General features: G+C 40.8%; 1 protein-coding gene across 1 annotated transcript in view; it reads left to right on the top strand.

Moving 5' to 3' along the window:
* The window catches only part of kpnb1 (karyopherin (importin) beta 1), a 34782-nt gene extending 13967 nt beyond the window's left edge, over positions 1 to 20815 (top strand). The window contains exons 8-22 of the mRNA XM_072248753.1: positions 322 to 432; positions 1478 to 1579; positions 3774 to 3998; positions 4714 to 4905; positions 5786 to 5916; positions 6959 to 7106; positions 7704 to 7775; positions 8699 to 8843; positions 13427 to 13509; positions 13773 to 13880; positions 14940 to 15083; positions 16273 to 16378; positions 16465 to 16579; positions 17289 to 17450; positions 18862 to 20815. Of these exons, the coding sequence (XP_072104854.1) occupies positions 322 to 432; positions 1478 to 1579; positions 3774 to 3998; positions 4714 to 4905; positions 5786 to 5916; positions 6959 to 7106; positions 7704 to 7775; positions 8699 to 8843; positions 13427 to 13509; positions 13773 to 13880; positions 14940 to 15083; positions 16273 to 16378; positions 16465 to 16579; positions 17289 to 17450; position 18862 (1845 nt within the window). The 3' untranslated portion in view covers positions 18863 to 20815. The remainder of the gene's footprint in view (positions 1 to 321; positions 433 to 1477; positions 1580 to 3773; positions 3999 to 4713; positions 4906 to 5785; positions 5917 to 6958; positions 7107 to 7703; positions 7776 to 8698; positions 8844 to 13426; positions 13510 to 13772; positions 13881 to 14939; positions 15084 to 16272; positions 16379 to 16464; positions 16580 to 17288; positions 17451 to 18861) is intronic.
* Positions 20816 to 27950: the final 7135 nt, after the last annotated feature.

Consider the following 27950-nt stretch of genomic DNA (forward strand, 5'->3'; position numbering starts at 1 on the left):
GCAAGATTCTAAAGGGAGCGTGGGGAAATAGGGCCCTGGTAAGTTTAAATTGTGAGAACTGAGGTCCCAGTGAGCCAGATGCCGAACTGTTGGGATTTACAGCACTCGATAGATTATTGGAATTTTCCTGTCAATGAATCCTTGTGCACAAGTAGTGAAGCCTGTTCATTTAGATGTAGACTGAAATCTAGTATGGGTGACGTTTCACCCTTTGTTCAGTATGCAGTTGAAAATATTTATGAAAAATCTTGATAATTATTTGGTCATCCCTTTTCTGCTAGTATTTCCATTAAATGTTTTTGCTTTTTTGAAATTTCAAAGATTACCATTGAAGCTATGAAGAGTGATATTGATGAAGTCGCCCTACAAGGAATTGAGTTCTGGTCCAATGTTTGTGATGAGGAAATGGATCTGGCTATTGAAGCTTCTGAGGTATATTTTATTTTAATGTTACAAAAAGATGCATTGGATTTAATTCTTTCTGCCTTTCCTTTGTGGGGATGCAGAGGCATAAAATTTTATGCTAGGAAAGCTCCTGGAAATGTTAAGCCATGTCCTGTTTATCGGATGCAAAAGAGCCTGTGGCACTATTTGTAAACTGGAAGGGCACTGTCTCCTGTGTCCTGACAAACTCCTGATCCCTCAAAGAGATTTGATCAATTTATTTTGTTTGAATTTGGGAGCACAGAATTTCTCTATTCTAACTTTGCTGCAGTTATTGTAAAGAATTTTCCTTGGTTGTAAAGTATTTTGAGGTGTGTTGTGGTTGTTAAAGAGGTAATCATTAAGTTTGTTCTCAATTTCTTTGCCTGTTCCTGGGACATTCCTCATATAGGAGACAAATCTCAATTTTCAAACAAGAATTTTATTACTTTCAGTGTGCGTTTGCCTATTTTGCTTTTCCACATGCTTACCTACTTTGTTCAGGTGACAAGGGAATGTACAATTCCAGCTGCTGATTGTTACCATGTGGGTTTCCTCTGGATCCTCCCACAGTCCAAAGATGTACTAGTGGGTAGGTTAATTAGCCATTGTAAATTGTCCTGTGATTAGGCTAGGATTAAATCAGGGGCTTGCTGGGCAACATGGCTCTAGGGCCTGGAAGGGCCCTATATAAATAAATACGTAAATGCAGCGGTGCTGATTAGTCACAAGCCACTGAAAACTGGTCATGCAATGTATTGATGGTCTCTTGTAGCACCGACTACATGAATGCGTGACCAGTTTGGGGTGAATGGTCCCCATCACCAATACAAGCTGAAAGTTGTGACTTCAGATATGTAAAACATAGTGCACTGCGCCACAATGAAACTGTAGTTAAGTTATGTTCAGCCAAAGCAGAGCCTTTATTTGATAAGCTGTGTAAAAGTGAAAGCTCTTTTCTAGATTCAGAGTTGCATTGGATATAAGAGGTGCGTTGTGAGTTTGGTTTATTATACTGGAGTAATTTGTATTGATTTCTTTTTCCTTTGCACAGGCAGCAGAACAAGGAAGGCCTCCTGAGCATACAAGCAAATTCTATGCAAAAGGAGCGTTGCAGTATTTGGTACCCATTCTCACTCAAACTTTGACTAAACAGGTAATTCTAAGATGGTTCAGATGAACCTGTATCTGATTTTGTGCTGATTACTTTCTTTGTGCTAGAGTTTGATATGAATATCAGCAAACTATTTCACAGCTGAGTTAATTGCTATTTATTTATACTCTGCTCAATTGATAGCTGTGAAGTACAATGTGCACAAATACATATACTTTTGAAGAAGACTTTTGTACAACATTAAGATTGAGCTGTAATTATACATTTAGATCAGCTCAGATGCTGGTTTTGGAGGTGAGGCTGCCTCCTTGAAGCAAGTTGAAAGTTGCTCTATAATGCCATCGGTTTTCTTTCCCCATTTTGGGAATATAGTTGTGTTTTTCTTTTAATTTTAAGTTTATATTTCAATATGACAAAATATGTAAAGCACACCGGCTCCATTTTCTTTGAATAACATTCTTGTTGGTTATAAGGGTTGGATAATATTTGATTAATCAAACAAAAATTTAGCTCTAGATTTTACTTCTGTTGAACGAAAGGTATTTTGTTTGTAGAAGGAAGGAACATGCTTTCAATTTGGTGCCAAGTGTGCATTTCTCTTCCCTTTGTTACTATATCCAAAGTATAATAGACTGGAATACAATGTGCATTTCATTCTCATTGGAGACACTCCTGATATGGCCCAGGTCAGCTAATTGCTCCCTTTTGCTTTTTTCATGGGTATTCAGACTGCAAAGATCTGTTTGGGTTTTTCTAAGGTTCTGAATGGTGTATAGATACAATTCTGTAGCAAAGAACTGCAAAACAGCTGACATTATTATGCTCTTGCCTTGATAATTTTTTAAAAATTCAGAATGCTGACTGCTTCCCCTTGAAACCAGTTTGCATTTTAGTCGGCTTATTACAAATGTTAATATATATAAATTATTTGTGAATGCTTCTGGCTAATAGAATGCTCAAGACAATGAGATTGTGGTGCTACTCCAGTCCGTGCAAAACGGGTATCTACAGTGCATGAGGTACAGCTTAATTTGAAAAAAAAAATCCCATATTTACAAGCATCAAATGACTTAGTCCATAACACTCAAAGGCCATCGGCGGGCTGGGGTGTAGTATCATTCAGCTGCACAATAGACCTGGAAGAAGCTGTTTTTAGGTCTTGCTGTCTTGACTGAGATGTTTCTGTATTTCCTACCAAATGTCAGGAGTTTGAAGGGTGTCTGGGATGAGAGGAGAGTGGTTTGAAGCTGGCCAATGAGAAACTGGTGTCCTTGAAAAATAAATTAAGCCATCACCTTTAAAAACAGCTAAACTTTGTCAAGTTATTCTGAATTTGTTAATGTTTACCTGTTATTATTAGTTGGAGTATTGCTTTCTGTTAATGTGCTGGCATATGATGGAGCTGGCTGTTTATAGTGGTCCTAGACCAAGGGTTCCCAACTTTTTTTTTAGAAATACAATGGACCATTACTGTTAAGCAAGGGGTCTGTGGGACCCTAGGTTGGGAATCTGCATCCCTGTGAACTGTAAATCTATAAAGGAGCTTTTGTATTTCTATGTATAGTCTTAATCGTTTGTAACTCCATGGATAAATTTGATTTGGTGTCAGTGCACATGTCTGAGAAAGCAATATGTGGTTTGTTCTGCACTACAATTTTAATGATTAGCTTTGTCACATGTGCATTGAAACATGCAGTGAAATGCATTGTTTGTGTTAACACTGGCGCAATCTGATTTGTACTGGAGACAGCATGCAAGTGTCGCCACACTTAACAGCACTAGTTCTTGTGTCTTTGGAAGTTGGAGCATTCTGAGAAAGACCACACAGTCATAGGGAGAATATTCAAACTCCTTCCAGCAGTGGCAGGAATTCAACCCCGATCTTGCAGCTGATGTGTGAAGTGTTACACTAATACCTACACTACTGAGTCTCCCCATGTCATCCTGTATTTCTGTGTGAAAGTAAAACCTCTGATAAATGGTGATCTTCATTCTTGCATGCTTGAAACTAAAACAAGTAAAGTAAGTTTAGGTAAATTTTAAGTGTACAAAGCAGTTAATTTGAATTCTTCCATTTCTTGATTGTCAATGACTTGATCAGGTTACTAATTTTTCTATTTCTTCATTGTATGAACTGCTGGAAAACATCTAATTGCTGATTCAGAAGATCTATATTATTTGATGTAGACTGGCAGCTTTGCAACGGTGCTTTTTAACTTTGTCCTTTCTCTGCAAGGATGAAAATGATGACGATGATGATTGGAATCCGTGCAAAGCTGCTGGTGTTTGTCTCATGCTGCTTGCGACCTGTTGCGAAGATGACATTGTTCCACATATACTCCCATTTATTAAGGAACACATCAAAAATCCAGACTGGAGATACAGAGATGCCGCAGTGATGGCATTTGGCTCCATATTGGAGGGACCTGAACCCAATCAGCTTAAACCACTAGTGATACAGGTAGCAGTACATTCTATTGCATTTGTTTTTTCAGTCATGACAACTGAGTCTCAAATATTGTGCTTTGAAATTTTGCTCTGGCTTGGTTATAAACATTGGGTATTAGCAATGTGTGCTGTCGACTTTCAGTAAAATTAGCTTGGGCTTTTGAAGAGTGTTACCAGATTAGGCAATAAAGCACATGACTTACTAAATCAGGTAACTGAAGAAAACATTTTATTTGATTGAAGATGTAGTGATTTTAACTGAGAACTCATTTTGCACTGCAGCTTCCTGTTTTAAAGAGCTGAGCTCTTTCTCAGACTGGTGCAAAGCCTTGGAACCCCAAAGGCGCGCGGTCAGTGAGCCCTAAGAGCAGGAGCGAACATCGTAAGGAACTGAAGTTTAAGTGCAGCTCTAGGTCAGGGTCTTCGACAGAACCCCATCCACCTTGAAAAGGAAAAAGAGAGACATCAAAGGTAGAAAATAAACTGTTTCTGCAGATGAGTTGTTTAGCGCCATCTTAGCTCTGCCCAGTTGACAAGGTGTCTTCATAGTAGTGATATCGTCTAGTGATAACGGAGTTGAGAAAGATAATAAATTGGCCATGGTGGCCTGATTAGCCTAATTCTCCTCCATTCTCTTATGATTTCTCACTTTAAAAGTTGCCAAAAGTAAATATTTGGTGGGTTTAGTCTTTTTTTTAATATCCTTGGTGTGTCATTTTTGATTGAAGGCGATGCCCACACTGATCGAGCTAATGAAAGATCCTAGTGTTGTGGTTCGGGATACTACAGCGTGGACAGTTGGTCGGATTTGTGAGTTGCTTCCTGAAGCTGCCATCAACGACGTATATCTTGCTCCATTACTACAGTGTCTCATTGAAGGCCTGGCTGCTGAACCTAGAGTTGCTTCTAATGTGTGTTGGGTAAGTTACAAGTTAATTTAATAAGTGTCAGAAAGTTCAGCTACTGATTCATGGTTTAATTTCAAAATTTGAAAACTGCAAATAAGTGGTTTTAAATTGGGTTTTGATTGCTTTAAGTCCCTCACCCAGTTCAGTTCTATTGGTTGTGGAAGAGGATGTGACAGACAGATGCTGATATAAAGCTCTATTAATAACTTCCAACTGTGGCTCACTTCCTTTTCATGCTCATTTCTTAGTTATTTCTCATAAACTACAAAGAGGATCTACAATGTCGGCTGTACACTTTCTACCATTCCCAGCCATGAGTTGTACCTTATTCTAAGCATGCACTTTGAACTTTTTGAAATAGAGAGCTGTTTGTAGTGAAGTGTGGTTATTATTTGCAAATGTAATTTTATGCCTGGCTGTATTTGAGAAATGTGAGATACAGTGGGGGAAGTCAGCGAGTACAGGCGTCAAACACCGTGAGCTGGCTGTGTCTTTAGTAGTGTGATCCTAAGCCTGTTATTGATTCCATCTGTAGAAAGGTTAAGATACCATAAAGCCAACCATTACAAGCATCTTATGAAGTATTTGTGAGGATGATCTAAGATTTAACTGTAGAGATGGTACATTTAGGAAAATCTTGGCTTATTTCATTTTCCCTCTTTTTGTATTTGCACAGTTTTGGGTATTTTTGCATGTTGGTTGTTTGTCCTGTTGTGTGCAGTGTCTTTCATTGATTCTGTTGTGGTACTTGTATTACTCTGATTGCCTGAAAGGGTTTTTTATGGTGATATATGCACTTAAATAATAAATTTACTTGAACTTTGGATTTGCTCCCGCTCTCTCGCACGACCACCTCCCTCACTCACCCTCTCAACATGGTCTCTTTCTGTAGGCATTCTCCAGCTTGGCAGAAGCTGCTTATGAAGCTGCAGATGTAGCAGATGATCAAGAAGAGCCTGCAACCTACTGTTTGTCATCATCTTTTGAATTGATAGTACAAAAGCTGCTGGAAACTACTGATCGGTAGGGGATCTATCCTTAATGCACTTACTGCTATTTAGTTCATTGAGATTCAGGTTTATCATACAGTGAAACGTGTCATTTGCAATAACAGCACACAACCCGGAGAAGTGCTGGGAGCAGTCTGCAAGTGTCACCACAATTCCTGTTCCAACAGCAAAACAAGCCCCTTTCTTGCCTTCACATCCCCGTCACCAGTCCCAGAATTCTGAAACTCGTGGGCATTGGGCCTCAAACCACCATTTCTCCTGGATAAATGAGTGACTTAACACTGGTAATTTAGGCTTTGTAACTACACGACAGATTTCCTGCAATTCTTAAAGTTTGTACTTTGCAGTATTTTGATACATGACAATTGAAGCTAAGTTGTGAGTTACTGTTTGGTCTTGAATCCAGTAACTTGCTTATGTGAGAGATTAAAGAACACAGTGGATTCCAGTAAATTGGGTCATCGGTTAATCAGGGCAGCCGCTTATTTGGGGGCACTCTTAACAAAAACTGAGAAAATAGCAGGAATTCCCTTTGTTTATTTGAGACATTGTGCAGCTTTATTGGGACAGAAGACTTGCCAAACAGTGCATGCACTTAGACACAACACCACGCTTAGGGTGAACGGGTCTTAAATTCAGTTGTGTGTGTTCGTGTTCAAAAGGCAGTGATTTTGGTCACTGATGGTTGGTGAGAAATAAGTCAGTAAGACAACTTGTAACTGTTTTGCTCACTGCAGTTTCAAGCATTTGTGCTTGGAGATGCCAAAAACAGGAGTGATAATGAAACTATTTCAGCAAGTTAGGAACTAGGAAGAATTTGAAAGTATTGACAGTACTATAATGAAAATGAAGATTTGGAGGATACAATTGTATGAAGGCAGTCCATTGTCTGCACTGATTGTTAATTTGTAGTCCGTCAAATGAACGGCAGTGAACACTGAATGAACTCCTCCATCGATAACTATTAGGAACTAATACAGTTTTATAGAATTGTTGTAGTATTGGTAGTGTTCTAATAGTGGCGCACATTTGTAACCAAGTTCAATGCTCTTTAGGCCTGATGGACATCAGAATAATTTGAGGAGTGCTGCCTATGAGGCATTGATGGAGATTGTCAAGAACAGTGCCAAGGACTGCTATCCAGCTGTGCAGAAAACAACTCTGGTTATCATGGAAAGGCTACAGCAAGTATTGCAAATGGAGGTCTGTATTTTAATGTAACTCAGTTCCCATTTGAAAATAGTGCCATGTTTTACAGTTGTGAGTAAAATTGTGATCTAGGTAGTATAATGGACAGCAAACTTTTTATATTTTGAAGGCTGCTCAAAGCCTATGAGCTGAGTGCTGGCAGACTAAATAAATGCCCAGGGTTGTTTTGCATCCTTTGTTTCTTTGGCAGAAGTGCTTTAAGATGCATTTGAGCAGCAAACACATCTTACGTGGTTATTGAAATAATGTATGTGCAATTCTACATCCTCCCGTTTAACAAACACGTGCCTGTACCTTAAAATGCTGTCATGAAGTGACATTGCACTTGTATAAATGTTCGTAGGCAGTGCAGCTGGTCAAATGCAATGGATCATCTTATCAGTCGTCATACCTGAAATCCAAAATTCTGATATGTATATTTTGCCAAAACCAGCACATTGCCCATTGTCTTGCAATTAGTTTGGCCAAGAATGTTTTGGGATGCCACGTGATTTTGAGGGATTCTGGTAATTAGTGACACTGTACTTTGAATTTGGGTAAATGTCCTATTAAAATGTTTAAAGTTGCTGATTGTCGTTTTGTTCTTTTCAGTCTCACATTCAGAGTACCTCAGACAGAATTCAGTACAATGATCTTCAGTCTCTCTTGTGCGCTACCCTACAGGTAACTCATTTCAGATAATCTGGATAATACCATAATTACCCTTTTATTTTGCTACTTTTCCCCATGCTCAGAATTTTGATGTCAAACATTATGTTTACCATTATGTTATTAAATTGGCTTCCTGATATGTGCCAAATTAAGCCAGATGAAGCAAATTATTTATGTAGTTCAGGCGTTCCCAACTTTTTTTATGTCACGGATCCCTACTGTTAACTGAGGGGTCCATGGACACATTGGTTGGTAACCCATCATCTAGGTGAATTGCAAGCCAGAGCCTTTATTCCTCTCTGCATCTTGTGGCACATCAGGCAGCAGCTTTGCCGTTTCTTTAGCATTTGTATGTTTGAGGCAGAGTTGCTAGCTCGACTCTCAACTCAGCATGGATAGAAAGTGTGCGAGGAGCCAGCTGGATTCAAACTCGGGACCACTCCATGCAGTCCAGTATGGGTGCCACTACACCGGCTAGCATAAGGCAGATCGTTCATCTGTAATTACAGAATTATTTAAGCCCCTTACCCCTTACTGGATCATGGGCTGCCAATAGCAGCACGACAGAATCTTTGATTCTCGGCCAGTCTTTCAAGTTATCCCCAAATGTAAACCCATCTTCGAAGATCCTCTCTCTCCCAGGGATGAGGTCTTTGGAGCTTTGTCAACGTTTCTGTAGTTTTTCTGTTTTTATGGGATGGGGTTGCTAGTCCCATGCCCAACCCTCCTCTCAGCTGGGCTTGGAACAGTCTGTGGCAGAGTTACAGAATAACAGTTTAAATTTGCTTCTCTGAACACCTTTAATGATGACAAGTTCATGCACCACACAGAAACACATTGGTGAATATGAATTTTTCTGATGCAGTGTGAAATTTGTGTTTTTTTTAATTAGTGATATTATTTCTCTTTATGAAGTTTTTCTTTCTGACTCCTAGAATGTTCTAAGGAAGGTCCAGCATCAGGATGCACTGCAGATTTCAGATGTGGTGATGGCTTCGTTGCTGAGGATGTTTCAGAGCACTGCTGGTTCTGGGGGAGTGCAAGAAGATGCTCTCATGGCTGTTAGCACCCTTGTTGAAGGTACGTCTCAATTTAAGGAGGGGAGGAGGAACTAAAGGCTTTCAGATTGCTTACTTCATCTGCCAGCAATCATTTAAATAATTGATTGTGATAAGTGCCTTTATTTGGATAAAGTCGAGTTTTATTTGCTATGCCCCCTCCCCTTCACAGCATGTTTTTTTATATCCTGTTGTAGTGTCCAAATATTCTCCAGGGGATTTATTTTTGTGCATGCCAGAGAGCAAGAGTAATCCCCCACACGCTCACGCGTGCACGTCACTAATATGATTAAAGATAGTAGGTTAAGTAATTGATAGTGAAGCCTGAATATTTGGGGCAGTCCACTAGTTTTCTATTTCCAACCTTAAAAACGACCTATTTATTTTAAACACAAGGTTCTACGGATGCTGGAAAATCCAGAGTAACACACACTAAATGGCTGAACTCAGAAGGTCAGGCAATATGGAGAGGAATAATGAGCCAACATTTTGGGCCAGCTATTGTTGTCCATGTATAGCTTGTCCTTTTCATTTAGTGCCTCTTTTAATTCCTACTAAGTACAATAACTAACTGCTTAAAAATCTTTCACTGCTAATCTTATTGGCCTTATTTCCTAGTCAGATCCAGACAGTTATTCTTTCAGTTTGCTCTAAGTGAAAGGCACTGGCTTTGTTTGCCTTCACATTCTATCTGGAGTTCTGCCTTATTGTGATCCTTGTGCTGTAGAGAGTCTTCAACTCGTCAAGTTCCTATTTGTGATAAGTGACTAAATATAGTGGGCTGTATTAAATTGTTCTAAATTATCTTTGTGCTATACATTCTTCCATGTTGTCCTTGATTTCTTCAGTCATAATGCAGCTGAAAATTATCCATATTTGCAGCTCCCTTGTGCACTTTATATCAGAAGTAGGGCACCACAATAGCATAGTGTTGTGCCAATTGCTATTACACTTTGGGGCGTTACAGGGTTTTTACGGGATGGGGTTAAGGAGTTGTGTATCTTCGCCATGACCGTGTGAGTTTCCTCCGGGTGCTGTGGTTTCCTGCCACATTCCAAAGATCTGCCGGTTAATCGGTCATTGTAAATTGTCCTGTGATTAGGCTAGGGTTAAATAGTTGGGTTGTTGGGCGGTGCAACTCGTTGGGCTGGAAGAGCATGTTCTGTGCTGTATCTCTAAATTAAAAAAAAATAAATATATAACACCATTTTTGCTTTGTTTTGCTGTGAAACCACAATGGGAGCCTTTAAACCATTCTGACCTGTTATCTTCCCACTGTTGTTCCTTATTAACACCCAAATTGTTTCCACTCTATGGTTGCTATATCACTACGGTACTGATACTTCTGATTAAACTGCCACCTCTCCTTTCTGTAAATTCATTTAGAATATTGAATTCTCTGGAATGTTGAGTTCTCAGTCTTTGTAACCCTGCAACCATGTTTTGGTAACAGTTATCATAATTGTTTCCTTGTTTTCCATTTGTCTGATTTGTATATTCAGGTAGAGCTATAAGCGCTGACTTTTCATTTCTGTTCACACTTTCACTTTCTTTTCTGCCCCTCCCTTAAGCACTTTGGTTTTCTTTCACACCTTTAACAAACCAAGTCACTCTTTCCCCATTTGTTTTTGTTTTATTAAACTCCAGAATCAGGCCTCTCTCTGTGGCTGCTTTATTAGGTGCACCTGTTCTTTAATGTAAATTTCTAGAATGGGGAAGAAATGTGAACTAAATTACTTTAAATGTGGAATGATTGTTGGTGCCAGATGGGGTGGTTTAAGTATCTGAAATTACTGATGATCTGGGATTTTCACACACAAGCCTCTAGAGAATGGTGCTACAAACATCCAGTGAGCAGCAGTTCTGGGTGTAGAAAAGCCTTGTTAATAAGAAGAGGTCAGAGGAGAATGGCCAGACAGGAAGGTAACTGCACGTATTACAGCAATGATGTGCAGATCATGTCTGAACACAAATATGTCGAACCTTGAAGGCTACAGCAGCAGAACACCACAAACATGAGCTCAGTGGCCACTTTATTAGGAACAGGAGATACCTAATTCGGGCATAAATCACTATAAGTAGTGAGTGGGGAATCATTGACTGTCCAGAACTTTGATTGCGGGGGGTACTGTTCCTGAATTGGAGTTTTCAGGTCCACATACCACCACCTTCATGATAGTAGCAAGTAGAGGGCATATCACAAGTCATGAAGGTTCTTGGTGATGGGTGCACTGCTTTTTGAACATTTTCTGTTGCACAGTGTTAGACCATAAGACTTGGGAGCAGAACTAGGCTATTCAGCCCATCAACTCCACTTGGCCATTCCGTCATGGCCCCACTCAACCCCATATACCTGCCTTCTCACCATCTCCTTTAATGCCCTGACCAATCAGGAAACTATCAACTTCCACTTAAAATATACCTGTGGATTTGGCCTCTACAACAGTCTATGCCAGAGCATTCCACAGATTCACTATTCTCTGGCTAAAATAATTCCTCCTTGTCTCTGTTCTGAAAGGTTGCCTCTCAATTTTGAGGCTATGCCCTCTAGTTCTGGATAGCCTCACCATTGGAAACATCCTCTCCATGTCCACCCTATCTAGTCCTTTCAACTTTCATCACGCACTCTTCTAAATTCCAGTGAGTACAGGCCTAAAGCTGCCAAACATTCCTCATATTAAACCTTTCATTCCCAGAGTCATCCTCGTGAATCTCTCTCCAACGACAACACATCCTTTCTGAGATATGGAGCCCAAAACTGTTGACAATACTCCCATGATGTTGCCAACAGAGTCTGCAGCCTCTTGCAATCCTGTGAATTGGAACCTCATACTAGGCTGTGATCTGCAACCAGTTCTCCCATTCTAGTACTTAAATTAGTTCTCCCAGACCAGTGATTGAGACATGCATTTATTTCTAATTTTCCCTCTACCAGTTTGTGACTCAGCTGAGAATCCTGAGGTTATTACCTTCTGTGTTCTGCTTTTTAATTTGGCCTTGTGTTTATTTCTCTCAAATCGTTAAATTAATCCCCCATCAGCCAAGATGGATATCCTTAATCTTGGCGACACACCTTTGCACTTGGTGCAGCAAAGAATATGTTTCCCTATCTCTGCTATACCATTCCTCCCACTGCTAACCCCCTATCCCAACCACCCCCCTCCCTAAATATGGATGTCTCCTGTGCTATGGTGTGTGCTGTAGATACCATGTGGTATAAGAGCAGAATTAGGCCATATGGCCAATTGAGTCTGCTCCACTATTTCATCATGGCTGATCCAATTTTCCCCTCAGCCTCAATTTCCTACCTTCTCCCTGCAACCCTTCATGCCCTGGCTAATCAACCTTAAATCTGGCTGCCTTCAATATTCCAATGACTTGGCCTCCACAGCTGCTTGCAGCAGCAAATTGACCAAATTCCTCTCCCTGGCTAGAGAAATACCTCATCTGTTCTAAATAGAAATAGCACTTTTTGGAGGTTGTGCTGTCTGGTCCTCCACTTCCCCCATCATAGGGAATATCCTCTCCTAAACTACTCTCCTGAAGCCTTTCAACATTCAATGGTTTTCAATGAGGCATGTTGACCATTTTCTTTGCAATCTATGCCCTCAAAAAAAAAAAAGGACCATGATAGTCCTTTAAACGAGAGAAAGGGCTAAGATGGCAAGCGGTCCTGCCTTCCATATCTCTTGCAGCCTCACCCTCCTGTCCCTGTGCTTGGATTAAATTTTAAATCATTTAAAAGGTGTGACTTTATCCTGTGGGTTGTGGATTGTGGATGTGGGTTGCATTCTCCCTCTGCTGATGTCTTGCTGTGTTTATAGCTTTAACACATCAACTTTGAGCTGGCATTCCTTGAAGAACAAGTATTTCTGCAGATGTGTTCATTATGAGCTACGTGTTGTGAATTAATTGGAATTTAATTATTTTAATAGTACACGCTGCCTGTACTAACTTCCCTTAATTTAAATCTATTAATCGGAAGGACGGTAAATCATAAACACGGGATTCTGCAGATGCTGACAATCCAGAGGAACTCAGCAGGTCAGGCAGCATCTATGGAGAGGAATGAGAAGTTGACATTTCGGGTCAAGTCCTTTCATCAGGGCAGGGAAGGGAGAAGAAGCCAGAATAAGATGGTGGGGGAGGGGAAAGGTTGGTGGGTACGTTATCATTTACCTGCTACTATGTAACATCCCATGAGCACAAACCACCAGAAATATTGTGACCAGGCCTTTTTCCCCTCCTTTTTATATTCACTGAGCTTTGTCTCACCGTTTTCCCTCACTATACACTTGCCAGGCCTGTCTGAAGGTTATAGCTGTGACAGATTTTTCCACTCAGATATGCTCTATTTGGTGGTTTATATATTTCTATTCCATGCAAGTTTTGTTTATGTAAACTTTTTTAAGACTAATACCTATCATTGAGGTTCAATACCAAATTCTTTGATTATTCCTGTTAATTCAGTAAACTTATCTGCAGAAGTACATAAATGTAGAAAACCTGAATATCAAGTGCCCAAATAACTTTTGAAGAAAATATTGCAACCTCTTTCCAAGAGGTAGAAAATTGTGCATTAGACTTTCTTTCTTTTTGTTTTAGTGCTGGGATCTGAGTTTCTGAAGTACATGGATGCCTTTAAGCCATATCTAGGGATTGGACTGAAGAATTATGCAGAGTATCAGGTAGGAACTTGATGCCCTTTTATGTTGGAATGATATTTGTTAGATTGATGGAAAAGATAAATGTCCCACCTGAAAGTGGGTTTTTTAAATTGGATTGTAAAATTACAATTCATTGAGTATGCAGCAGGCATGGGTCATGCCACCTAAGGCACCAGCAGAACTACCTAGTTTCAATTATTATTTCAGGCAGACAATTATAAAATGGGATCTGACTTGGTAAAGCTATTAGCTCGTGTTTTCAAACTTGGTTATTTTTGTTGAAGGTTTGTCTTGCAGCAGTAGGCCTGGTCGGTGATTTGTGCAGAGCGCTACAATCTAATATGCTACCTTTCTGTGATGAAATGATGCAGCTCTTGTTGGAAAATCTGGGGGTAAGCATCTATGCTTTTAAAATCTTCTACATCCTTTGCTTTTACAGTTACAACTTTGCTCTTTGCTCTGACAAACTGTCTATGAAATTTTATTAAGGACTTTACCTGAAGAGTATTGATGTACAGTTGGCCCTCCGTATCCGCGGGTTCTGCATCCATGGATCAAAAATACTGTACAGGTTTCCCCCGCTATCCGAAAGTAGAGCAGAAATGGCATAAAGTGAAGAAGCAGTTACCATTAATTTATATGGGAAAATTTTTTGAGCATTCCCAGACCCAAAAAAAACCTACCAAATCATACCAAATAACACAAAACCTAAAATAACACCAACATATAGTAAAAGCAGGAATGATATGATAAATACACAACCTATATAAAGTAGAAATAACGTATGTACAGTGCAGTGTAGTTTCACTTACCAGAATCAGGAAGACAGTGAACACACTGGAAAGTTCACGCATTTTTCTATCATACAATTCTTTATAAGCACTTAAAATATCCTGCAAACCTGTCCTAAACCTACGTGCCCTTTCAAAATTAAAGTCATACTTTTCTACAATCATTGCAGCACTGTCAATCGTAGCGAAAATCTCATGCAGTTCAAAGCTATGGCATGCACACTGCCTCTATAACGGCTCGCTGCAAAACAAACGCTGAACGCTATTTTTGCCGAGGCAGCATCAGTGTTCCCAGAAGAGCTACGATGGTTGTGTCTGTACTAAACATGTACAGACTTTTTTCTTGTCATTATTCCCTAAACAATACAGTATAACAACTATTTACATAGCACTTACATTGTATGAGGTATTATAAGTAATCTAGAGATAATTTAAAGTATATGGGAGGATGTGCGTAGGTTATATGCAAATACTATGCCATTTTATATAAGGGACTTGAGCATCCGCAAATTTTGGTATCCGTGGGGTGTCCCAGAACCAATCCCCCGCAGATACAAAGGGCCAATTGTATGTGTGATTATATTTGAATGTATGGTTTGAGTACTATAAAATGGATTTGAATTATGCAGCAATAAATTTCCATTTTCCCTTCCTTTCCAGAATGAAAATGTTCACCGGTCTGTGAAGCCACAGATTTTATCTGTGTTTGGGGATATTGCCCTTGCTATTGCAGGAGAATTTAAGAAGTATCTAGATATTGTCCTGGACACCCTTCAGCAGGCTTCCCAGGCCCAGGTAGACAAAGTGAGTACCATAAAAACATTGTAAAGTCATCTGATTCTGGTTTTTGAAAATAATTTCATCCTACACACAAATTAGCAGGAAATCTTAGCAAGATCATCTTAAAACTTAAGTAGGATAAAAATTTAGAACAGGTATTCTGCATATACTGTTAACTGTACAATTTTTGCATCTAACTTTTTAAATGGGATTTTAATTAATCTTGTGCCTTTGTTCATTAGTTTGTATTTAGAGATACAGTGCCAGATCAGGCCCTTTTGGCCCAATGGGCCCATGCCATCGAATTACACCCAAGTGACCTGCTAACCAGTATGTCTTTGGGATGTTTAAGGAATCAAAGCACCCAGATAAAACCCACAAGGTGACGGGGAGAATGTACAAATTCCTCACAGACTGTCAGGAATTGAACCCAGTTTTGGATGAAGGAATTGTTGGCTTTATGGCCATATTTGTGAGCAATGTGAAGATTGGTGGAGGGGCAGGTAACGTTCAGGAAATGGGGTGTCAGCAGAAGGATGGACAGGTTGGGGGAATGGGCAAAGAAGTGGCAGATGGATAGTCATGTACTTCGGTAGATGGAATAAGGGCATGGACTATTTTGTAAATGGGGAGAATTATGTCAGTAAGGATGCAATGCTGATGCTTTATAAGGCATTAGTCAAACTGTGCTTGGAATATTGTGAGCAGTTTCAGGTCCCTTGTCTAAGAAAAGATGCTAGAGGATCCAGAGGAGGTTCATGAGAATTATTCCAGGAATGAAAGGGTTAACATATGAGGAGTGTATGATGGCTCTGGCCCTTTACTCACTGGAATTTAGAAGAATGGGGGGGCCCTTGAAACCAATCAAATATTAAAAGGTCTGGAGACAGGCTAGTACCAGAAGGCACATCTTCAACTTGGGGGGGGGGGGGGTGAAGGGGAGTCCATTTAGAACAGATGAAAAGGGATTTCTTTTGCTAGAGGGTGTGCTAGACAGCTGTGCAGTTCAAGGCATTGGGTATATTCAGGGTTGAGGTTGAAGGAGTCAACCCAATTCTCCTAGGCCTTGTAGTTTGCTGGTGCTGTAATAGTGTTACACTAACCTCTGCACTGCGATGTTACTATGTGAAGGAATGATTGAATTAAAATATTGAGCACTGTACCTTTTGCAGGCTCTCTGGTTGAGTGTTAAAATTCTAATTCATTTTTTTAGACAGATTATGATATGGTGGATTACCTGAATGAACTAAGAGAAGGTTGTCTGGAGGCGTATACTGGCATTATTCAGGGCCTGAAGGGTGACCAAGAGAATGTACATCGTAAGTTTAATTGTATAATATGATAACATCTGTAATTAAATTCAAAATTTGTTCACTTTAAAATAGACAAGTTTTCTTTCTTGTAGCTGACGTCATGTTGGTACAACCAAGAGTAGAATTCATTCTTTCCTTTATTGATCACATTGCACAAGATGAAGATCATACTGATGGAGTTGTAGCTTGTGCTGCCGGACTGATAGGGTAAGTGTGCTTGGGGTAAGGATATGAATGTATGATTTTAAGAACCAGCCAACTAGTAATTGTTCAGATTTACTGCTTGATGTAGATAAATAGGAAGTATGTTTTCCAGATACGTTTACGCAAACTTTTAAAATTTGTACTTCGGGGTTTATTCCTTTTAATATGATCTGTCTGTCGTAAAGATAGTTATACAGCACAAACAGGCTCTTTGGCCCAATTGGTTCATGTGGAGCAAGATGCCCCATCCAATGAATTCATTTTAGCCCATAACCTTCTCAATGAGGGGTTCCCAGCCTGGGGTCCATGGCATTTTTTTTTAATATAAAGTTGGGAACCCCTATTCTAAACCTTTCCAACCCATGTACCTGTGCAACAGTCTTTTAACTTGTTATTTGTATCAACCTCAACCACTTTTCTGGTAGCTGATTCCACAGATAGCAATCTATGTGTATATATTTTTTTTAAAGATCACTTCGAGTTCTTAAATCTTATACCTATGCCTTCTGGAGATGGGGGTGGGGGTGTGGTGGCTAGGATAGAGAGACCAAGTGCATTCACCCAATCTGTGCCCTTGATTTTATACACCCCTTATAAGATTGTAGCAATTTTCTGGAGAGGGTCAAAACATGTCTAGAGACAATAACTGCTTCAGGTAGTTTCCATTTTCTGTAACACTGGTGATTTATACATTAATTTCTATGCATTTTAGAGATTTATGTACAGCATTTGGGAAGGATGTACTGAAACTAGTTGAAGCAAGGCCAATGATTCATGAACTTTTGACTGAAGGAAGACGATCAAAAACAAACAAAACTAAAACTTTAGCCACATGGGCTACTAAAGAGCTTCGAAAACTGAAAAATCAAGCTTGGTAAGCTTCTGTTGTATCGAAGAATGTTGAGCATCTCTAACCAGTCGAAATAGGTCTGATTAAAATGTAGAGCTTTTCTCAGTTTATTCAGTGTTCTTATAATCCACTGTAAATTATGGTAAATAATACTACTCCCAGACATTGAGTGGTGACTAGAAATGTGTTAAATACAAGCACTGCTAAGAAGTTCCACAACATACATTGTCTTGTTTCAGAGATCTGAAGACATGATACCTGTTTACTTGGTATAGACTATTCAGTTTTATACTTCAATATTTTGAATCCAAGACTGGTTAATCTGAGCAGGATAGGGTGTTTCCATAAATTGGGCTTCAACGGATACAAAATCTTTGAGGCATGTGTTTATTTTTTCACCTCAGCCATCCATTTTCGGTGGCTGGACCTCTGCCGTTCCATCAGAGCTTTTGTACATAACACTTATAGTTCCCAATTGAATTATTTTCTTGATCACTAAGTGATAGGAAGTTGCAACTTTTGAAAAATTTGCTACACCTCGTGAAATAATTACTCATAATAAATCAAAAGTTAAATCATTATAGTTGGTTTGCTTCCAAAATGGGTAGTGTATAAATTTCCAGTATCCATTTTAAATTCCAAACTGAGTGTAGCTCTCAAGAGGATAGAAGCACTTTCATTTCTCATGGGCTCATTGTGGCAGGTTTCAATTGTGAGGAAATTCGGGATTGTTGATAAAATGAAGAAGTCATTATGGAGTTAGGAAAAGTTTTAATTAGAAAAAGTTTTAATTAGAAATTTAAGTTTATTGGAAAGGGGAAAGTCTGAAGAATGGAAGGAAGATGCCCATTGGCATTGGAGCACCCAGAGTAATGTAACAGGAAAAGTTGCTCAGCAATGGAGAGCCTTTCTTTCAGAGTGGGGGGTGGGGGGAGAGAATAATTGTAGCTGTCTGACCACAGTAGTAGTTTGGAGGTGGTTAAGACTGGTTAGATCATTTTAATCTGAATTGGGTTGCTAGACTATTAAATAAACTATTATCATAAGTGTAATGTGCAGGGAAAAAACTGATGGATTATGGTGGCATTACAATCAGTGGAAAGTATTCCATTCGGGGTTCTGGTTTGAATGGTCAGGGCAAGTGATGTGTGTATATAAGCAAATATATGGATGCTCTGGGAGGAGGGTGGGTTGAAGGTGCATGTAAAATGGAAAGGACTTTTGGGATCTTAGTTTACACTTGGATCAGTTGAGCAGCAGTTGCAGTGTTCCCTAACTTGGCTGGAAACTGCTATCCAATGGAGGGGTGGGTGGAGAGTGAGGATTCACCAAGGTTCTTGGAATCAATTATTGCTTCACCTTAAATTAGTCACTTTCAAAATTGAGTTGGGTGGTTTGACAGCTATTAATAGATTTTAATGACTTCATGTTGCAGATTTGTGACAACATTGGGATAAGGAAAACACCTGAGACCCCACTGGAATTCTCAAATCTTTGGAACAGAAGTGAGGAGTGTGCAAGGATGTTGAATGTTTGAGAATGTGCGAGTGAGTGAGTGAGGTTTGCATCACACCACCTGATCCAGCAGTATCCAGGATTGAACGCCGCAACAAAGGCCAACGTAACCTGCAACAAGAACGAGAAGTCCCCTTCTGTCAAACAGCGGTAGTGTTTTCAGAAAATAAATTCCAAAAGGATTATGAGCATTTCTGCTGGGAGGAAAATCCAATCCTCAGCCTGGCTGATGTAATCGTACTACATGGAAATTGGTGCATGAGTTATGAGGTTGAGGTTCTTGGTCAGGGATGAGTGTGTGAGTGAAAAGGCATACACTTTCTCTACTTCAGATTCATTACAATTTAATTAAAATGGTTAGCATTTGCATTAAAGAGTTCAATCTACTGAAGCAGCACAATGAATTGAATGAAAGTTACTCTCGGGAAACACTGATGAATGCTCAGAGCTTCCTTGTGCGAAGCTTTCAGCTAGACTTCAGCCTAGTTTAAGGAGATGGTATCCCCTTTTTAAGTAGCTTGCATTGGCTATATTTTAAACCCTTAAATCAGATTCAAGCAACATGCCATTTAAACTATTCCAACTATTTTTGAAAATATCCAATATAGTTTCTCTAAAATACAACAGATTTTGTATAGACCTTTAGAAAAGGTGGCCTATTTTTAGCAGTGTTACTGCCATTTGCTTTGGGAAAAAAATAGATGCATTGTGTTCTATGAGGAGGCTGGGATAGATAATAAATGGTGTGTTTAGGTGTTCTTTTTCCAAGATTCAGTGCATGTAGGCTAACAAAGGGATTGTGGTCATGCAAATTTGGTGGGCTGGGGACAGATAATTTGACATGGCCCTATTTTTTAAAAAATTAATTGGTGTGGTGATGGTGATTATAAACCCTCTTGTCTTTCTACAACCCCATCACCACCATCTTTGCCGACCCGATTTTTTTTAAATTGATGGCTATTTGGCCGCAGATAGGCTGAGGGCTTGTCGCTTTATCTTCATACATGAAGGATACTATCTCTTTAAAAGGAAAAAAAAGCCTTTCTTTCCCTTGTGTAAAGTGAACTAAAACTGTGAAAAGTGTAAATGATGCAGAGGGATTTGAAAAGGTTAAAGATATCAAAATGAAAATGCATTATGCCCTAATCTGCCGGATAGCACTTTGGAATCCCTTCCCCTCAATTTTCAATTTGTACTGTAGCAGCTGAAACAACAAGAGTGCCAAAGATTTATTAATTGTATTCAGGTCATGCTTTGGATTTCTAAAGAGCTTGGAGGAAAAACAAATCAAATTTCATATTGAAAGTGGGCATGTCAAATGCCATTCAAACTGCTTGGTAAACTATCTTGCTTATATTTGATTAGGAACGTAAAACAAGTTTTATTTATGTCTCACTGCATTTGGTATCAGACATTAACTAAACAGGGCACACTTGTAAACAAAGTGGCATATTTTTCCAACCAAGTCTGAATTTAAAAAAGTGTCAAAACATTCCCCAGCACAACTTGTACTTAATGTTTTACATTATGTAATCGCTGAAATAAGTACTTGTTCCACACAATATAATCCAACTGAAACAGGGTATTGGATATGTGCCTTAGTGTCAGAGGTTAATGCAATTTGGTGGAGTTAATCGTACCACTTCAGTGTAGGCTGAGAAGAGAGGCACCATGTATTTACACTGGCAGAAGGGTGTTTTATCCAGTTAATAATTGAATACTGGGAAAGAGCTGGGCCTTTTCATGCCTTTATTTTGTACTTTGGAGATCGTACTGATGGGGAATTCTGATCATTCCTCAGTGCTACCTGTTGCTGTCCTGTGGGCTTTCAGCTGTAGAAAACAGGATAATAAAGTACACTGAGAAATAGAAAATATGTGTCTGTCTTAATGTGATGTTTTTGCTCTGGTCAAAGTATTGCATTAAAGAGCAATAACTTTCCATAAGACATGGAACAGATCAGCCCTTTGAATCTTCTCCACCATTCCATCATGGTTGGTTTAATATCCTTCAACCCCATTCTCCTGCCTTCTCCCTGTAACCTTTGATGCCCTTTCTAATCCAGATCAGGTCTCTGGTCATGATTTTTCATATCATTGGACCAAGATTTTTGAAGCCAAGAGAGTGGAACTGCCCCTGTGCAATGGCTTTTTCCACTATAAAACTGCTCCTTATGTTAACCCTTTCTGAGATTCTTGTGAACCTGCTCGGGACCCTCTCCAATGGCAGCATGTCAATACAAAAAGTACTAATAAGCAGTAAATAACACTGAGCACGAGCTGTAAAGTCCTTGAAAGTGGGCCCACAGGCTGTGAAATCAGTTTAGTGTTGTGAATGAAGTTCCTGTTCCTCTCTGATGGCAACAGTGATAAAAGAGCATATCGTGGTTGGTGAGTGAGGACGTTGCCTGGTCCTGGTAGATTTGAGAGTAACATTGGGTATGAGTTATAGAATTTTAGACATGGCATGGTGCGAGCTGCCAGTATAGGATTCTCTAACCTTAATTGAAGAAATTTAATGTGGGTGATGTGCCTTGCAAAATGGCCATTGGGCATATGAGCCACAGGTGAGAACTGAGTGGTGGGGACCAAAGGTAACTGAGCAGGACATGCCAAGCACCTTCATGAGAGGTGCTACCCATCCCTGGACACCCCATACACCATTTATATATAAAAAAAAATAAATCCACACCAAAAAAGGTTCAGATACAAAGGAGAACTTGCATCAGGATCACAGGCATATAGGTACAGATAAATTATGCAAGAGTGAAGAGAGGAAAAAAATACAAGGCACTAATGCAAATAAAAGGTCTATGGTAGCGCAGTAGATGATATTGAAATAAGTTTGGACTTATGCTGAAAATCATAAATACAAGAGATGCTGGAAATCAAAAGCAACAGACAAATGCTGGAAGAACTCAGAAGTTCAAGCAGCCTCTGGAAATAAACAGCTGACATTTCAAGCTGAGGCCCTTCATCAGGAGTTGTGCTGGTTAGTTCAAGAACCTGATGGTTGTAGGAAAGTAGCTTTTCTGCAGTCTGATGCTGTGGAACTTCATGCTGCTGTACTTCCTGGTTGTTAGTAGATTAAGATTTGGATTTATTTATCACATGCACTGTACATCAAAATGGATAGTGAAATGCATCATTTGTACTGACAATCAACTTAACCTGGGTGTGCTGAGTGCAGCCCACAAGTGTCGCCACACATTCTAGCGCCAACAAAGCATGCCCACAGTGCTTGGCAGAACAATGCAGAATACAAGCATCAAACAGCAAAGTAAGTCCCTTTCCTCTCTCCCACAACATTGACGTTGCACTCAACAGCAGCAGCAATAACTTGCACTCAATGTCAGTAAGACCGAAGAACTGATTATGAATTTCAGAAAAGGTGAGATGAGGGCACACACCTATCTTCGTTCAGATATCAGAAGTGGAAAGGGTAGAGTAAGCAGTTTCAAGTTCCTGGGTGTCAACATCTCTGAAGATCTATCCTGGGCCCAACATATCGATGCAGTTACAAAGAAGGCATAGCAGTGGCTATATTTCATTAGGAGTTTGAGGAGAATTGGTGGTGTGTCAAAAAAGGCACTTGCAAATTTCTGTAGATAGTATTCTAACTGGCTGTATCACTGGTATGGGGTCGGGTGGGGTGCATTGCACACAATCAAAATAAGCTGCTGAAAGTTGTGAACTCCATCATGAGTACTAGCCTCCCCAGCGTCCTGGACATCTTCAAGGAGCGATGGCTCAGAAAAGCAGCATCCATCATTAAGAACCCCATCACCCAGAACATGCCTTCTCATTGCTACCATCAGGGAGGAGGTACAGGAGCTTGAAGGCACACACTCAACGATTCAGGGACAGCTTGAAATCCAGTTTCTGGACATTGAACCCATGAACACTACCTCACGACTTTTATTTACTCTTTTTGTACTATTCATTTAATTTAACTTTTTAATATATACTGTACTTTAATTTAGTTATTATGTTTCATAATGTACTGCTGCTGAATCATGACATATGTTGGAGATATTAGACCTAATTCTGATTCTGACATTGTGCAGACTGGGAATGAGATATCAATTGGAGTGACTGATGATATCCATGCACACAGCCTCAACCTGCCTCACTCCTCAATTGCTGGAGTTACAACATTCACAGAAGCTTCCTTCACTGATAGTTATCTCTGTTTAGACCATAAGATATAGGAGCAGAATTAGGCTGTCTGGCCCATCGAGTCTGCTCCGCCATTTCATCACGGCTGATCCACTTTCCCTCTCAGCCCCAACCTCCTACTTTCTCCCCATATCCCTTCATTTCCTGACTAATCAACCTCTATTTAAATATACCCAATGACTTGGCCTCCACAGCTGGCTGTGGGAACAAATTCCAAAGATTCACCACTCTGGCTAAAGAATTCCTCCCCATCTTCTTCTAAAAGGACATTCTAAGAGCACGGAGGAACATCTGGAGAAACTTCTGAAATGCCTTCTTCGCTGCCGCTGCTACTATGTGATCCAGAATCTCTGGAGGAGAAGGCCCCAAGTCCTCGGCTTTGCGTGTTGCTCGGCGGCTGGGGCGGGGTCGAAGTACTCGGCAGAGATGGTGCTCAGTGCTCGGTGTCAGAGGCTTGAAGTTTTCGGACGGACTCAGAGTCGGCTATGGTCGGGTGCTTTCAATGCATCGGCAGTTGTCGGCGCCTGGAGGTTTATGGCAGGGAGAGTTTCTCCCTTTTGCCACCTGCTATCGGGACTATTGGGAGTCGATCGGAACTTTGAGACTTGTTTTTTACCGTGCCCATGGTCTGCTCTTTATCAAATTATGGTATTCCTTTGTACTGCTGTAACTGTATGTTATAATTATGTGGTCTTTGTCAGTGTTAGTCTTTAGTTTGTCCTGTTTTTTTTTTGTGATATCACTCTGGAGGAACATTGTATCATTTCTTAATGCATGCATTTCTAAATGACAATAAACGAGGACTGAGTGTCCTCATAATCTAATCTAATCTAATCCTGTTCTCTTTTAATTCTGTTAGTAGTCTTCTTGGGCGCCTCGAATTGGATTTCCAGATTGCCGCAAGATTCCTGGACGACAGAAATAATTTTTTCAATCTTTTCATTAGTCTTCACCAGGCTATCAATCTTAGTATTCATATCTTCCATTAAAGAGAGCATTCTTTCTGAAGTAAGGACTTCCGCTGATTGCTCTGCTGGGTCGGTTTCAGCAATGGTTTTTCCAGCTTTTTTTCTGATCCCTGCTATCGTAAATAAATCGTAAAACCAAAGTAATAAATCTTCAAACTTTAAACGGATCTAGCAGTGTGAAGTAGGTAATAAAAGTTAGAAGCAGCACCACACGCGTCTTACTCCATGGACTGCCAATGGAAGACTCTATTATCTGTGATGAACCCCTAGGTTTATCTTGGCCGTGGGCTGTCATTTTTAAGAGAGAGTGCCTGAGTGACGTCAGCCTTTCTTGGCTCCTGTTTGATGCTTACTAAGAGAGAGAGACGGGTGGAGCTATGGGACGCTGCAGCTTGTTTTGATTAAGCAGGGACACTCACTCACACACAGTCAGTCGCAGTTGGAGTCAGACAATGGATGGAAGCCAGTGAATAAGGGGTCACTGGTTGGAACTTCTGAGTGCCCACAAGGGTGGGCTGAGCATCGACCCAGCACATCGATAAGTGGCTGTCACGTTGTGTGATTGGGGCAACCTTGTGGAATCTACCTATGTGTTAACCCTCGCCTAGGTGGTGGTTCCCCCTGAAGACAGTACCCCTGTGATAAGCTACTATTGGTGATAATTCGTAAGTGGATTTGGAATGACAACAGGTAAAACCTATGGCAATTGTTATCCTGTTTACCACTGTGGAACCTGTGGAATACAACATAAAGGCCTTCTCTCGACATTCAGCTTGGATTACAAATATCTCTCACATCCTTTAATCCGTGGATGAACTGAACTTTCACACTTTACCATCTCAAGATTTTAAGCCTGGTGCCCCCAGCTCAATAGTTTGGGAGTTACATTTACACATACAGTATGTATACTCATAACACTGTTAACTTTTGGTTATTCTTGTTTAAGTTGTTATATTAAGTAACTACTAATAAAGATAGTGGTTTTAACACCAAAACCAGACTCCAGGTGTGGTCTATTGCTGCTGGTTTATTTAAACCATTACAGGTACGTAACATATCCCTCTCAACCTCATTCTCCTGCCTTCTCCCTGTAAACTTTGACACGCAGATTAATCAAGAGCCTATTAACCTCCATTTTAAATATACCCAATGTTACTAGACTCCCCAACTATAGGAAGCATCCTCTTCACAACATTCTAGGCCCTTCAACATTCGATAGGTTTCAATGAGATCCCCCCTCATTCTGCGGAACTCCAGCGAGTACAGGGCCCAGAGTCATCAAACAGTCCTCATCCATTAACCCTGTCATGAACTTCCTTTGAACCCTCTCCAGTTTCAGCACATCCTTTCTCAGATAAGTGGCCCAAAACTGCTCACAATACTCCAAGTCGGGGGAACATGACATTGACATGGACACAAGAGGTACTGCAAACGATGGAAATCTAGAACAATACACACAATGTGCTGGAGGAGCTCAGCAGGTCAGGCAGCATCTATGGATGGGAATAAACAGTCGACGTTTTGGGCCGAGACCCTTCATCAGGACTGGAAAGGAAGGTGGAAGGAGTGAGAGTAAGAAGGTCAAGATGGTAGGTGATTGGTGAAACTAGGAGAGAGGGAGGGGTGAAGTAAAGTTGATTGGTGAAAGAAATAAAAGGCTGGAGAAGGGGGAAATCTGATAAGAGAGGGTAGAAGACCATGGAAGAAAGGGAAGGGGGAGGAGCACCAGAGGGAGGTGATGGCCTGGTGAGGAGATAAGGTGAGAGAGGGAATAGGGAATGATAAATGGGGTGGGGCATTACTGGAATTTCGAGAAAATGATATTCATGACATCAGGTTGGAGGCTACCCAGACAGAATATAAGATGTTGCTTCTCTGTCTTGAGTGTGGCCTCATTGTAGCAGTAGAGGAGGCCATGGACTGACATGTCGGAATGGGAAGTAGAATTGAAGGTGCTACGTCGTGTTTTACTGATATACAGGAGGCCACACCAGAAGCATCAGATACAGTAGATGATGCCAACGGACTCCTGGTGAAGTGTCACCTCACCTGGAAGGACTGTTTGGGGCCCTGGATGGTGGTGAGGGAGGAGGTGCAGGGGCAGATGAAGCACTTGTTCTGCTTGCAAGGATCAGTGCCAGGAGGGAGATCAGTGGGGAGGGACGGATGGACAATGGAGTGGCACAGAGAGTGATCCCTGCGGAAAGCAGGAATTGGGGGTGGAGAGGGAAAGATGTCTTTGATGATGGATCCAGTTGGAGATGGCTGAAGTTACGGAGAATTATACGCTGGATGCAGAGGCTGGTGGGGTGGTAGGCGAGGACAAGAAGAACTCTATCCCTTGTGGGGCTGCGGGAGGATGGGGCAAAGGCAGATGTGTGCAAAATGGAAACGATGCGGGTGAGGCGAGTGTTGATGGTGGAGGAAGGGAAGCCCCTTTCTTTGAAGAAGGGGGGTATCTCAGTTGTTTTAGAATTAAAAGCCTCTTTAGGCTCTGCCTGTATGTAGGTAGGAGAAGGACAGCCAAGATTGCAGCAAAAGTAATTCAAAAGAAGCATATTTAAGAGGAAATCTGGAACAATTTTCTGCAGCCTGCAGAAAGTTGCCAATGATCACTTGTTTGAAGAAAACCCTGCCCAATCATCACCAGCATATAACCTGTAGCAGCAGAGGTCCCAACACACTAGACCACTGTTACACTACGATAAAGAATGCCTATCCTTCCCGAGACTGCATTTTGGTAAAACAGATTGCTTGGCTGTCCTCCCTCTACCTGCATACAGGCCAAGCCCAAAAGCAAAGCTTCAGAGTTCAGGACAACTAAGAGGTGGCCGTGGGAGGCAGAGGAACGACTACAGGATTGCTTTGAATCAATGGACTGGGCTGTGTTCAAGCACTCATCTAGATATCCGAATGAATACACCAGGGTTGTAATGCAGACGTGTGTCCCCACGAAATCATTTGGAGTCTTCCCAAATCAGAAGCCCTGGATGAATCATGAGATCTAAAATCTGCTGAGGGCCAGATCAGAGGCATTCAAGTCTGGAGACCAAGAAAGCTGCAAGAAGTGTAGGTATGATCCCTGGAAAGCTATCTCACAGGTGAAGTGAAGATTCCGGACCAAACTTGAATCAACAAGGGATGCTCGACTGCTGCGGCAGGGCTTGAAAGCTATAACCTCCTACATAGTTAAATCAAGCAGGGCTTCACTTCCTGATGAGCTCAATGCCTTCTATGCCCGCTTCGACTGTCAGAACGTGGAGGAGCCATCGTGAACCCCCACATTTCCTGATGATCTTTTGGTCTCAGTGTCTGAAGCTGATGTGCGGGCTGCTGTCAGGAGGGTGAATCCAAGGAAAGTATCCTGACCGGAGGGAGTACTTGGTCGTGCACTAAATACCTGTGATGGCCAAATGGCTGGTGTGTTCACTGAGATCTTTAACCTCTCACTTCGGCAGAGTGCAGTACCAATCTACTTCAAGCAGGCTTCAATTATACTAGTGTCTAAGAAGAGTGTGGTGACCTGCCTGAATGACTATTGATCACCCAGTGGCACCCCTACATCCACAGTGATGAAGTGTTATGAGAGGTTGGTGTTGAAGCCTATCAGCTCCTGCCTAAGAGGTGACTTGGATCCACTCCAATTTGCCTACTGGAACAACAGGTCTACAGCAGAAGCCATCTTACTGGCTCTTTACTCAACCCTGGAACATCTGGACAGCAAAGATGCGTATAGCAGGATGCTCTTTATTGACTACAGCTCAGCATTTAATACCATCATCCCCTCAAAACTAATCACAAGCTCCAAGACCTTGGTCTCAATAATTCCTTGTGCAATTGGATCCTGGATTTCCTCGCTTGTA

Source organism: Mobula birostris, chromosome X, assembly GCF_030028105.1.
Source record: "Mobula birostris isolate sMobBir1 chromosome X, sMobBir1.hap1, whole genome shotgun sequence".
NCBI lineage: Eukaryota > Metazoa > Chordata > Chondrichthyes > Myliobatiformes > Myliobatidae > Mobula > Mobula birostris.